Here is a 12,043-nt window from a genome sequence, read left to right as displayed (position 1 = left end):
TGCTGTTGTTTAGAGGAAGAAGAAATCACTAGGCCTTTGTCATCTCGCCCTGGGGAAATTTTCTAGCTCACCCTCAATTTGGCAATTCACTTAACAGTGCACAGTTAAGCATGAATCACCACAGTAAAGCATCTTGTTTCACTGACAGGCCAGTATAAGAAAGCACTGATTGTCCATTTGCCTCTTGAAATTATTCCTCCAGTACATCTGGAAATAGAGTATCCTAGAAGTTGTTTTGTTCTTGAAGTAAGGAATTCCTCTATGTCTTCAAATGACGTCATTTTTTCCTTGAGAAGTTTCCCCTTTATTTCATACACTGTATTTTAAGAAAAATGTGTTTTTCAGATCTTGGACTCCCCACCCCTCATTCCGCTTCAATGAATTTGAGTTTATATGCACTAGATTGAAAACTGCACTTTGAAAAACAAACTTTTTTCCCCCATGAAATGACTGTCGGATTCCAAGGGAAATAACTGGTAGAAACATTTTTCAATTTTTTAAAACTCATCAGTGCACAAAGATTTTTTTTTTTTTTTTTTGCATTTACTGAACTTCCAGAATATATTGCAGACAGAGAAAAATAGTTTGAGCTATCATATTATAACTGTATTTTGTGGCACTTGATATTCCAAATTGGCATGTTGACCGAATACAATGACTTCTTTTAGACTTTTTGCCTAGGAACATCAGATTTTTTTTATACCAAAAATGGAGAAAGCATGTGTCTGTGGCCTACTTGGATGAACAGTGGATGGATTTTTATCATATACTTACAGCCTTTGTATTTGTATTTGTTTTCAGAGCCTATGTTTGTCGATGCACATGTCATCCCAGATGGAACTGATCCAAATGATGCTAAGATTTACTTCTTCTTTAAAGAGAAACTGACCGACAACAGCAGAAGCACAAAACAGATTCATTCCATGATTGCCAGAATTTGTCCTGTAAGTATTAACATTATTTTTAATTCAATTTATTTAAACTTAAAGCAAAAACCAAAAACCAAAACAAAAACCAGTTCACCCGTTTTAACCATTTCTCCCACCCTTCACCTTGTCTCTTGCAACCACTGATCTGTTCTTGTTTTTGAACTGTTTTGTTGTTTTTGTTTAGATCCCACATATAAGAGAGATCATACAGTATTTGTCATTCTCTGTATGACTTATTTCATTTAACATAATGCCCATCCGTGTTGTCATGAAGAATAATACTGTATCCTTTTTTATGGCTGAACAGTATTCCAAGTTTGTATATGTACCTCATTTTTTTATCCATTCATTTGTTGGTGGACACAGGCTGTTTCACTATCTTGGCTATTATAAATAATGCTGCAGTGAGCATGGGGGCATATATCCTTTGAATCAGTGTTTTCATTTTTACAGACAATTAACTAGAAGTAGAATTGTTGGATCATGTATAGTTCTATTTTTAATTATTTTAGGAACCTTCATACTGTTTTCCACAGTGGCTGCAACAAATCATATTCCCACCAACAGTGCACAAGGGTTCTCTTTCTCCACATCTTTGCCAACACTTTATTTCTTATCTTTTTAATAGTAGCATTCCTGACTGGTATGAAGTGATATTTCATTGTGGTTTTGATCTGCATTTCCCTGATAATTAGCGATGTTGTGCATATTTTCATGCACCTGTTGGCCAGCTGTATGTCTGTGTCTTCAATAAAATATTTATTGAGGTCTTCTGCTCATTTTTAAAAGACATTTTTTTTGCTATTGAGTTTTATGAGATTTTTATATATTTTGAATATTATCCCCTTATTAGATATATGATTTACATTTATTTTTCCATTCAGTAGGTTGCCTTTTCATCTTGTTGATAGTTTTTATTGCTGTGCAGAAGCTTTTTAGTTTGAGGTTGTTCGCTTGTTTATTATTGTTTTTGTTGCTTTGCTTTTGGTGTCAAATTAAAAAAAAAAGATCACCAATACCTACGTAAAGGAGCTTACCACCTGTTTTCTTCTAGAAGTTTTATTGTTTTGGGCCTTACATTCAAGTTTTTAATCCATTTTTAGTTAAATTTTTGTATGGTGTAGGAAAGCATATGGCTGTTCAATTTTTCCAAGACCATTTATTGAAGAGGGTAATGTTCCCCATTTTATATTTTTGGCTCCTTTGTCATAAATTAAGTGACCGCATATGCATAGGTTTATTTCTGGGCTCTCCATTCTGTTCCATTGATCTATGTGTCTGTTTTATGCCAGTACCATACTGTTTTCATTACTATAGCTTTGTATTATAGTTTGAAATCTAGGAGGGTGATACCTCCAGCTTTGTTTTTCTTTCTCAAGATTGCTTTGGCTATTCTAATTTGAAGAAATATTTAAAAAATCAAATTATATACTATTTTTTCTTTTTGCAATAGTTTGCCTTTCTACTTTTATTATCTAATACTATAAATTAATAAAATATTTATAGGAGACATTTGAACAACATTTATTTGCATCAGTCATAAGAGATAAGCACTTATTTCAACATAAAGCTTAATTCAAGGAAATATTTTGGTTGTGGGTTTATATAAATAAACAGTAATGATTAATTTTTGCTTTCCTATTTAATGTATTAGTATTAAAAACAAATAGCTAGATTGTATATTACAGAAAGAAACAGAATAATTCTTGTGAATAAAATATAACAAAACCTTAATAAAAGACAGTTATTGAGGAACTATCTACAACTGCAAGTATTAAGAAATGCTTCAGTAAAATGCAGTTTTAATTTATAAACAGTAACCAAAATATTTTTGTGTCTAAACAGTAAGTATATATAGTAGCTCAAAAAATCATGATGTCTACTCATATAGGAGTTCACAGGCATGTCCCAACATTTGTGATTAGCATCCTTTGTGCAGAATTATTTTTTAAAGCCTTTAGTATTTAAAGTGGTATACTTTTCAATTTTACAATATTCCACTGATAGTGGAGCTCACTTGCTTCTCAGTCATTTGCAGCAAGGCAGTAACTCCAACAGAAGATATGAAAGAAAAAAAAAAAGAAAAAGAAAAAAAAAGGAAAAATGTTATCAATAGAGACTTTGTGAATGATCCCAATGCCATTTCCCCTGCCCTGGGTGGGGAAATATGTATATTAAAGAATCTGATTAGGTATACTGAGGAGGAAAGGATGGCACAGAGAAATGAGGAAAATCTAGAACTATGGGGGCCACTTGGTGTTAAGCATAAACCAACTCTGCTGACCACAGTAGAATCTGCAAGCTTCACTGTACACAGTAGTGTTCATACTGAAGACAATGAGTTATAAAGGAAAGGCAAATTAAAGGACATATATTCTGTAACATTTTACAAATATTTTCATCAATTACTGTTAAGTTTATAAAGCTTTAGGGAATATATTCATAAACTCATTTTTTTTGAAACGTTTCCAATCGCTACCACACTGTAGGAGATAAAAGTATAACATATGGCTATTTTATATCGTACTATATATCTTAAATATTCCTCTCTATTGCTATTCAAATATGGTTAATATAGCCATCCTTCAGATTACAAGTCCCCAAGTAATAAGAATCCAAGTTAAATTTTTTAATAGACTTCAATATTTCCTTAAGCAACCTGAAATGTGTTTACAAATCTGTTGCAGAATGACACCGGCGGACTGCGGAGCCTTGTCAACAAGTGGACAACTTTCCTAAAAGCGAGGCTGGTGTGCTCGGTGACTGATGAAGATGGCCCGGAAACACACTTCGATGAATTAGGTACAGAGCTGTGAATTTGAAAAATGTTTGAAAGACAGTTTGTAAAATTTATTAAATTTAATAAACTCTCTGAAGAGGATGTGTTTCACTGGATATTTTCAGCATAAGCAATATGTCAGCTTGAATTAATGATCTGGATACTGTCAAATGTCTTTAAATATTTAAAAAATCTGTTTTGTCTCTGAATGCATTGCTGAAACATTTATTTCATTGAATTCACCATGATATATGAATGTGTGTGTGTGAGAGAGAGAAAGAGGGACAGAAGGAGGGAGAGAGAGAGAGAGGTACTTGTAGTACTTTATATATAACTAATGATATGTTTGTGCTTTTCTAAAATGCATGTGTATTTCATATACATTTAACTCTAATACTCTGTTTTTAAATCAGTTTATATAAGATTACAGCTATATATTTTTACTATTACAGTTAATGGACAGAATAGAGGTTAGATGAAAAAGCGTTAGAGTAGAATTTAGATCTGTGCTCCAGTCTTAGTTCTTTTTGGTGACTCTGGGACAAAGGCTTTTCCAGCATGTGAGACATGAAGAAAGATGTACGTCCCAGGTTAAATACAAACTAACAATCTGATTGCTTTCTACCAAGGAACATTTTACTTTTTAATCAGAATAATGTATTACACACTATAGTGTATGAAGTGCCATTTATAAATGACTTTTATTTTTCTTTAAGTTTTTAAAATGTAAGATGCTAGTTATTATTAGTAAATGTATTAATTTACTCAGATTTTGAGGTAGGAGATGAAGTAAGCAACTAAAATGTATTGTAATACAAAAAAGTTACTGATTTTAACAGTTATAAAACCTGAAATAGTTGGTCTCCTCGAAAGCCATTATGTTGATCATAGACACAAAAGTTTCTATGTCAGATTTTCTAGGAAAAAAAGTTCTAACCATGATTTTGTGTTATAACCTCGTCATTCATTATTTTCCCCCAAATTCTTCACAAGTGTGTTTATGTTTCAGTGAGTTAGAATAAGGTTCTTTCTTGATTTTAGAGAGATCTACATAGTGTCAGCCTTTGTTCTCATATGGGAAACTAGTGGTATCAATGTATTGCTTGAGAGGTCTTAAATTCATTGTGAGTTTAAAATACATACTCCTTTCTTTGTATTCCTCAGCAGGAACTTTATTTGCAAAAATGTCACTAAAAACAGATAGTTATAATCATAACAATTATTTATTAATTGGAATTTTCTCTCAGAAATTTACTTCCAAGTTTTATTATGTATTAATATACCTTATTTCTATATTTACCATTGTCTATGTTTTAATATACTTTAAACTATTTTTTGCCTGAGGAATTGTTGATTAAATAAAAATATCACTAAACAACTTTGACCATAGCCCAAAAAAGTCCTTATTTTGTATAGAGAAATAAGTCCCTGTGAAAAAGTTATCCTCCATATTAGAACTTCTAACTCTAGGTCAAAAAGAAATTGAGATTTGTAACACCTTTTAAATTAAAAAAAAAACACACAACCCTATATGTAGAAAATACAGAGAGAAAGAAAAAGCAGCAGAAAATACAGAGAGAAAGAAAAAGCAGCAGAAAATTTCCTATAGCTCTGCTAACCAGAGACACTCATTGGTAATCTTCTTATTTTATTTTGGTGTATAGTTTAAGGTTTACATGGTTCTAGTTCATATTATATTTCATTGTGCCTTTTCCACTTAATGTTATTTTATTACCATGGTTTCCATAACATTGCATTCTTCATAAATCCTGTTAGTGTTTGTATAACATTTTATTTCATTTACCATGAGCCCATCATTTAGTTAATTTAGTTGTTTTTAAATTGGAATGATGCTGCAGGAATATCTTCCTGAGTAATATTTTTCATAGTTTAAGTTATTTTCTTAGGGTAAAAATTTAAAATAGAGTTAATATTTGGGAACTTTAAAAGAATTATATTTCTCTTTTACAGAGGATGTGTTTCTGCTTGAAACAGATAATCCAAGGACAACACTAGTGTATGGCATTTTTACAACATCAAGGTAATTATTAAACATAGTAATTATTGCAAAAACATTTTTTCAACTTTTAATTTTACATAGCATTTAGGATTTAGCCTTCCTGTTTTATTATCTTTGTTTTATTACCAAAATATGTTTATGCTCAACTAATGCTTTCAAAATAGTTTTGTACAGAATATTTATAATGATTATGACATTTTCCTCAAAGAAAGAGAAATATGAATTATAATGCAAAAATAAAGTTATATACTATGTTGTGTTTTAAGGAAATAATTTGAAGACTCATGATTCAAATAAAACATTTGTCATTTCCATTAAATAACTTTTACTAAAAGAGCAATCTAAAGTGATTACTCTTTAGAAAGAAACAAAATACTGAACATGTTTTTATATTCCATATGACAGCATTTCATATATTTGAAGATGTATTTGTTTTCTAATTTCTCTGGAAAGCATAACTCCAATTATCATATATTTCAAGGCATTCACCTTATCCTCACCATTTCCAGGATATGTGTGTGTGTGTGTGTGTGTGTGTGTGTGTGTGTGTGTTTATACTAGGAATGTTACTCAGAATTCAATACAATATTCCAGCAGTCACCTGGCCAGTGCAGAATGTAATGTGTCCCTTTCATTAGACAATCAACCACAAAGTGAAAATTTAAAGATTTTAGCATTCTCTCCTAGTGAGGGAAACGTGTACGACTATAAACTATAATGAGCCATTCAATGAAAAAGAAAATCACAGGGATATTGATTATAAATCATATTTACATTTGCCCTGTAAGATATCTAAAAATATGTTCTTTAGGGTAAGTCTAACTTCTGTTCTAACAAAGAGAGTAGTCCTGATTTAACTTACAAGAATTCATAAAGAAAAAGGAACGGCCTGGCCTGCGTGGCTCAGCCGATGGGCATCGACCTAGGATCCAGGAGATGGAGGTTCGAGTCCCAGTCAGGGCACATGCCCGGGTTGCGGGCGCGATCCCCAGTGTGAGGTGTGCTGGAGGCAGCCGATCAATGACTCTCATCATTGATGTTTCTTTCTCTCTCTCTCCCTCTCCATTCCTCTCTCTGAAATCAATAAAGATATATTTTAAAAAAAGAAAAAAGAAACCAAATTCTTAAGAAATAAATGTTTGTTTCAAACAAATGTTTTCCTAGTTTCAGTTTTTCTCATTACCAATAGCTTTAATATTGAAAATTGTCATTTCTGACTATTAATGCTAATGATTAATAATATACCTTGTTTTTTTAACGGGCATCTAAGTTCTCATTGACCATTGAAGTTTTCCATTATACATCTAATTTAAGAGAAATACGTGAATTGTAGAAATGTTGGTTTCAGTCAATCAGCCTTAGTGACAATGGAAATAGTTTTCATTAAGAATCTAAACAAATTTTATATGAGATTTTACTGACTAAAGGTAATTTAATGAGTCTTTTATGGATCCCCTTTTTTCTATGACTAACAGGGAAAGTACATAAATAATGACAATTTAGACTTCTCCAATACTATTTAGGAGAACATGTAAGAACATTCTCACATTAAAAGTCAAGACAAGAGATATAGTGTTCTCTTATTAATGAGATTTGTTTCTGTCAGTTCAACTATAATACGTTGTATTTAAAATTTAAATTCATTTTTAAAAAATATATCTTTATTGATTTCAGAGAGAGGAAAGGAGAGGAAGAGACAGAGATAGAAACATCAATGATGAGAGAGTCATTGATCGGCTGCAGCCCGCAACCCGGGCATGTGCCCTGACTGGGAATCAAACCCCAATCTCCTGAATCCTAGGTCAATGCTCAACCACTGAGCCACACCTGGCTGGGCTCATTTTTTTATTCCTAAGATAAACTAATTCGAAACTTCTTTAACTTATACAATATTGCAGAAACATTGAGAACTTTTCTATAACTTATTGTCTGTTACATTCATGAGTAAATTAAATGTTTTAATGCTTTATGTATCAATGGCTTATTTCAAAATAGTAGAAACATTTTAGCTTTACAGTGTACCATAAAATTGAACATTTCCATGATGAATTATATCAACTTTTTATCATGAACTTTGCCATCTATTTCTTAAATTGTATTTAAATTAAAATAATGAGAAAATGGATCTATTTTTGTTTTCTTTTTTTTTAGCTCAGTTTTTAAAGGATCCGCAGTGTGTGTGTACCATTTATCTGATATACAGACTGTGTTTAATGGTCCTTTTGCCCACAAGGAAGGGCCCAATCATCAGTTGATTTCCTATCAGGGTAGAATTCCATATCCTCGCCCTGGAACTGTAAGTATCCAGAAAAGTTTCTTTGTTATTTTCCTTTTTAAAATAATATATAATTTAATAAGAAACAAATATCAAGTCCATGGTTATTAAATACAACCATAGACTTACTGGTATATTCATTATAATTTTCCAGGTCATGGTTTCCCAGATTTGGGATTTTTCCAAATACGTTATATATGTTATAGCACTCTGTGCATTTTTTTCTAAGTGCTGTTGCTAATAAATCTTATTTAGATTTTAAGACCACTGAGTATGTTAGACAAGGTAGAGATATTTTCTAATTATATTGGCATAAAAACCATAGCTTGGAAAGTGCTCACCGTTTGGTGGCAACCTAAGAATTTGGATACTAGTTGCTTTTCACAATTCTTCCTTATATTAAGGAGTCTCATCAATTTTAGTCAAGAAATAACCACTTGAGAATTAATTTAGAGATAAATCATGAAGAGATATTTCAATTTTAGCTGAAAGATTAATCTTTGATATATATATATATTATTAGCAAGTTAACTTTGAATTAATTTTGGAAAGTGATATCAGCATTGCTACTTATCCATGAAAAAACATTTTTTTAAACTTACTTAATCATGACTGGCAACACAGTCCTATCATAGAATTCACAATCTCCTTTTAAATAACCTCTGTATGATGCTCATAGTTCAACAGAAGAGGAGGAAATAGAAACATTTAATTATTTTGTATAACATAAGAAAGAGAAATCAAGAGATATAACCATCTTAAGGTACCCCAGTTAGGGGTGTGTTGGATAAAAAGCAGAGATTACATAAGAGAAGGGAAAGTGAAGGGGGAAATTGAGCAACTTTCAAACTCCTTTGTAACTCAGGAGCTCTCATTCTTTCATTCAGTGTATTTCGTGCACTTCCAGGTGACTCACTGATAACATATTCAGCAATAAATCATAGTTTTGAGAATTAGTTGACATTTGAAGTTGACCAATCCATCTCTTCACCATAATCCAGAAAATTAAGAGGTGGTTGTGATTGCTTATACTTTTTAGAAACAAGATTTCATTTATTTTTTTTTAGAGAGAGGAAGGGAGAGAGAAAGAAAGAGAAAGAGAGAGAGAGAGCTCTAGCCGGTTTTGCTCAATGGTTAGAGAGTCAGCCTGAGGACTGAAAGATCCCAGGTTCGACTCCCGCCAAGGGCATGTACCTTGGTTGTGTGCAGGAGACAACCAATCAATGTGCCTCTCTCACATTGATGTTTCTCTCTTTCTCTCTCTCTTCCCCTTCCGCTCTCTCTGAAAAGCAATGGGGAAAAAATCCTTGTGTGAGGATTAAAAAAAAGAAAAAGAAAGAGAGAGAGAAACATCAATGTGAGAGAAACATCAATTGGCTGCCTCCTGGGCCCCCAAATGGGGACTGAACCTGCAACCCCAGGCATGTGTCCTGACCTTCCAGAGCATGGAATGATGCTCCAACCAACTGAGCCACACCCACCAGGGCTGATTGTGTACACTTTTATTAATTACTCTTTGAACAACACATATGTGGGATATGGTAAGGAGCAATTGATTTGTGTACTCAACATAATTTGTTTCCCTGCACAAATAATACCTTAGGAGAAATTCCTTGGATAAATCAATAAAACAGATAAAAGAGAGCCACACTAATTGAATCAAGATTCATCGGCCAGCTGGGCGTGGCTCAGCGGTTGAGCATCGACCTAGGATCCAGGCGATTGGGGTTCAATTCCTGGTCGGGGCACATGCCCGGGTTGCGGGCTCCATCAGTGGCTCTCTCATCATTGATGTTTCTATCTCTCTCTCCCCCTCTTGTTTCCTCTTTCTGAAATCAATAAAGATATATTAAAAAAAAAAAAAATCATTGAATCAGGGTTCATGGCCACAGAGCCTCAATGAGTGTGTGTTGGAGCCAGCTTACACCAGCTCACAAGAGCAGATTGTGTGTACCTTGTCTCAAGTAAGGACATCTCCCTAATAACTTGAAATCAGTGTAGTGGGAGCATTTACACCATGGAAATTGGCAAATATTACAAATCAGGGATTTTTTTTCCCTAAAGAAAAGACTCCCTTGTCCCAATGCTTGTCAGACTCTTTACCCAGATCAAAAGGACTCTGAAAATCACAGTGAGAGAACCACTCAAGTCATATAGGAATTATTCTACATGAAATATGGGGATATATAAACCCTTTTTAGCAAAACAATAAACCAATGTGAAACTAGAAAAGGCTGCTAGGAGTCCCACTTTTCACTATTTCCAGGCTCCTAAGAATAAGCATTTTCTTTTCCCTGTTCTAAAGCAGTGTGGAATGAGCCAGGGCTTAGTGACAGACATCTGGAGCTGACTGTTAAAAAAGGGAGTAATCAGTACTTGAGGAATATTTCTATAATGGAGTTTCCTACATCTGGTGCTGAGAAAAGAGCAGCTCCTTTAAATTAAAAAAAAAAAAAAAAAAAAAGTCAAATGAGGGATCCTTGGGGAGTAAAAGAGGCAGGGTGGAGGAATGACCTCTGGAACTTCTCCTAGAAAAGCATTCCTCCCTGAAGATTCGTCCCTCCACCCTTTACTGAACACACCACGAAGTCAGCTCTCTGACTCAGAGTGGCCAGTGTCTGTTTCTTCCCTGGGCTTCCAGGATTTAATATCTCATTCATGTAGCCAGAAGACCTACAGCCAAGTGACCCAAAGAATTTCCTCTTCTCTGGGGTTGGGGATTTTGCCTCTGAAGTCCTCCCAATGAAGGATCAATTGTGATTGGCATACTTTATTTCTCTGCACAGTAGTCCAGTTGCCAGGTCAACCTCGTAAATATATGACCAGATTCTTAAAGAAAGGACGCTGGCAGAAATCTCATACCTTCATAATGTTTCCTGTAGGTGCTTCATTTAAAGCAGGCTGATAGCTGTGTTAGCAAACTGCCCCAACCAGCAAGTCTAAGTCGGTCGGAAGAAGCCTGCCAATTGTGTCATAATGTTTTTCCATAAGTAATTCAAGTTTGTGGAGGAAACAAGACACCTTTGGTATGTTGCAAAGGGCAGCCAAAGACTACAGATTCTCTCTGTGGCTGAGCTAACGTATTACATTATCCTGTTGCAATGTGTATAAAGCTGCTGCAGAAGATTGTGTTTGCATACTCTATCCTGTTAAAGCAGAACCTAATAAAAGTGTTCAGTTTTAATATCTATTTACAAGTGGAGCAGAACCGTCGGCTTCAATCATGTTGCTTTGAAAAAGTCTGGTACCTGGTAGAGCAAAAGAACACAGAAAATTTATAATTCACGTAGTGCTGGCAAGAAAAAGAGAAGTTGATTGCTAGCACTTTTGTTGATTACATGCATCGTCCCACTGTTCTTACATTAGAAGTATTTTTATATCTCTTAGATGTTTGAAAATATTCAGTTAATAAATTTTACAATAATGTTAAGCACATAAGGCACATAGACATGAAAATTCAAATTGCATAATGTTTCAGGTTATTCAGAACACACGAATAGCCCTGGCTGGAGTGGCTCAGTTGGTTGGAGCATTGTCCCGTGCACTGGACGGTCACGGGTTTGATTCCCAGTCAGGGCACATACCTAGGTTTCGGATTCCATCCCTGCTCAGGGAGCTCCCGGGAGCCAACCAATCAGTATTTCTCTCTCACATGGATGTTTCTCTCTATCTCCCTTTCTCTCTCTAAAATCAATAAAAAGCATATCCTTGGGCAAGGATTGGAAAAAAAAAACTAAACTAAAAAAAAACACTAACAAAAAAGCACATGCATGAATAAGATAGACAATAAATACTGCAGCCCGGAGGAGAGATTGCTGTCCATCAGCCTTGAAGGCATATAAAAAAATATGACTCAAGCTGGTCCTGAAGGACAGTTGGATAAGTGGGATAGATAAGAAAAGATGTTTCCAGGCAGAGATGACAGTATACATTGCAAGGCAAAGAACAAAAAGAATAAGTGAGTCCCAGAAGCTCTGCATGGCCTAGAGGGACTGGAGCAAAGGGTTCTTTTAGTAGTGGGGGGAAATGGGAGGAAGAAG

The 12,043-nt window shown here is 34.2% G+C and overlaps 1 protein-coding gene across 1 annotated transcript in view; it reads left to right on the top strand.

Annotated features, from left to right (window-relative positions):
- The window catches only part of SEMA3C (semaphorin 3C), a 164,732-nt gene that overhangs the window by 101,427 nt on the left and 51,262 nt on the right, over positions 1-12,043 (top strand). The window contains exons 8-11 of the mRNA XM_016199829.2: positions 802-944; positions 3,617-3,731; positions 5,680-5,749; positions 7,880-8,024. Of these exons, the coding sequence (XP_016055315.1) occupies positions 802-944; positions 3,617-3,731; positions 5,680-5,749; positions 7,880-8,024 (473 nt within the window). The remainder of the gene's footprint in view (positions 1-801; positions 945-3,616; positions 3,732-5,679; positions 5,750-7,879; positions 8,025-12,043) is intronic.

Source organism: Miniopterus natalensis, chromosome 10 (genome assembly GCF_054644295.1).
Source record: "Miniopterus natalensis isolate mMinNat1 chromosome 10, mMinNat1.hap1, whole genome shotgun sequence".
In the NCBI taxonomy this organism is placed as follows: domain Eukaryota; kingdom Metazoa; phylum Chordata; class Mammalia; order Chiroptera; family Miniopteridae; genus Miniopterus; species Miniopterus natalensis.
Note: the sequence above shows the minus strand (reverse complement) of the source record. Positions and strands in the feature narration are given on the sequence as shown.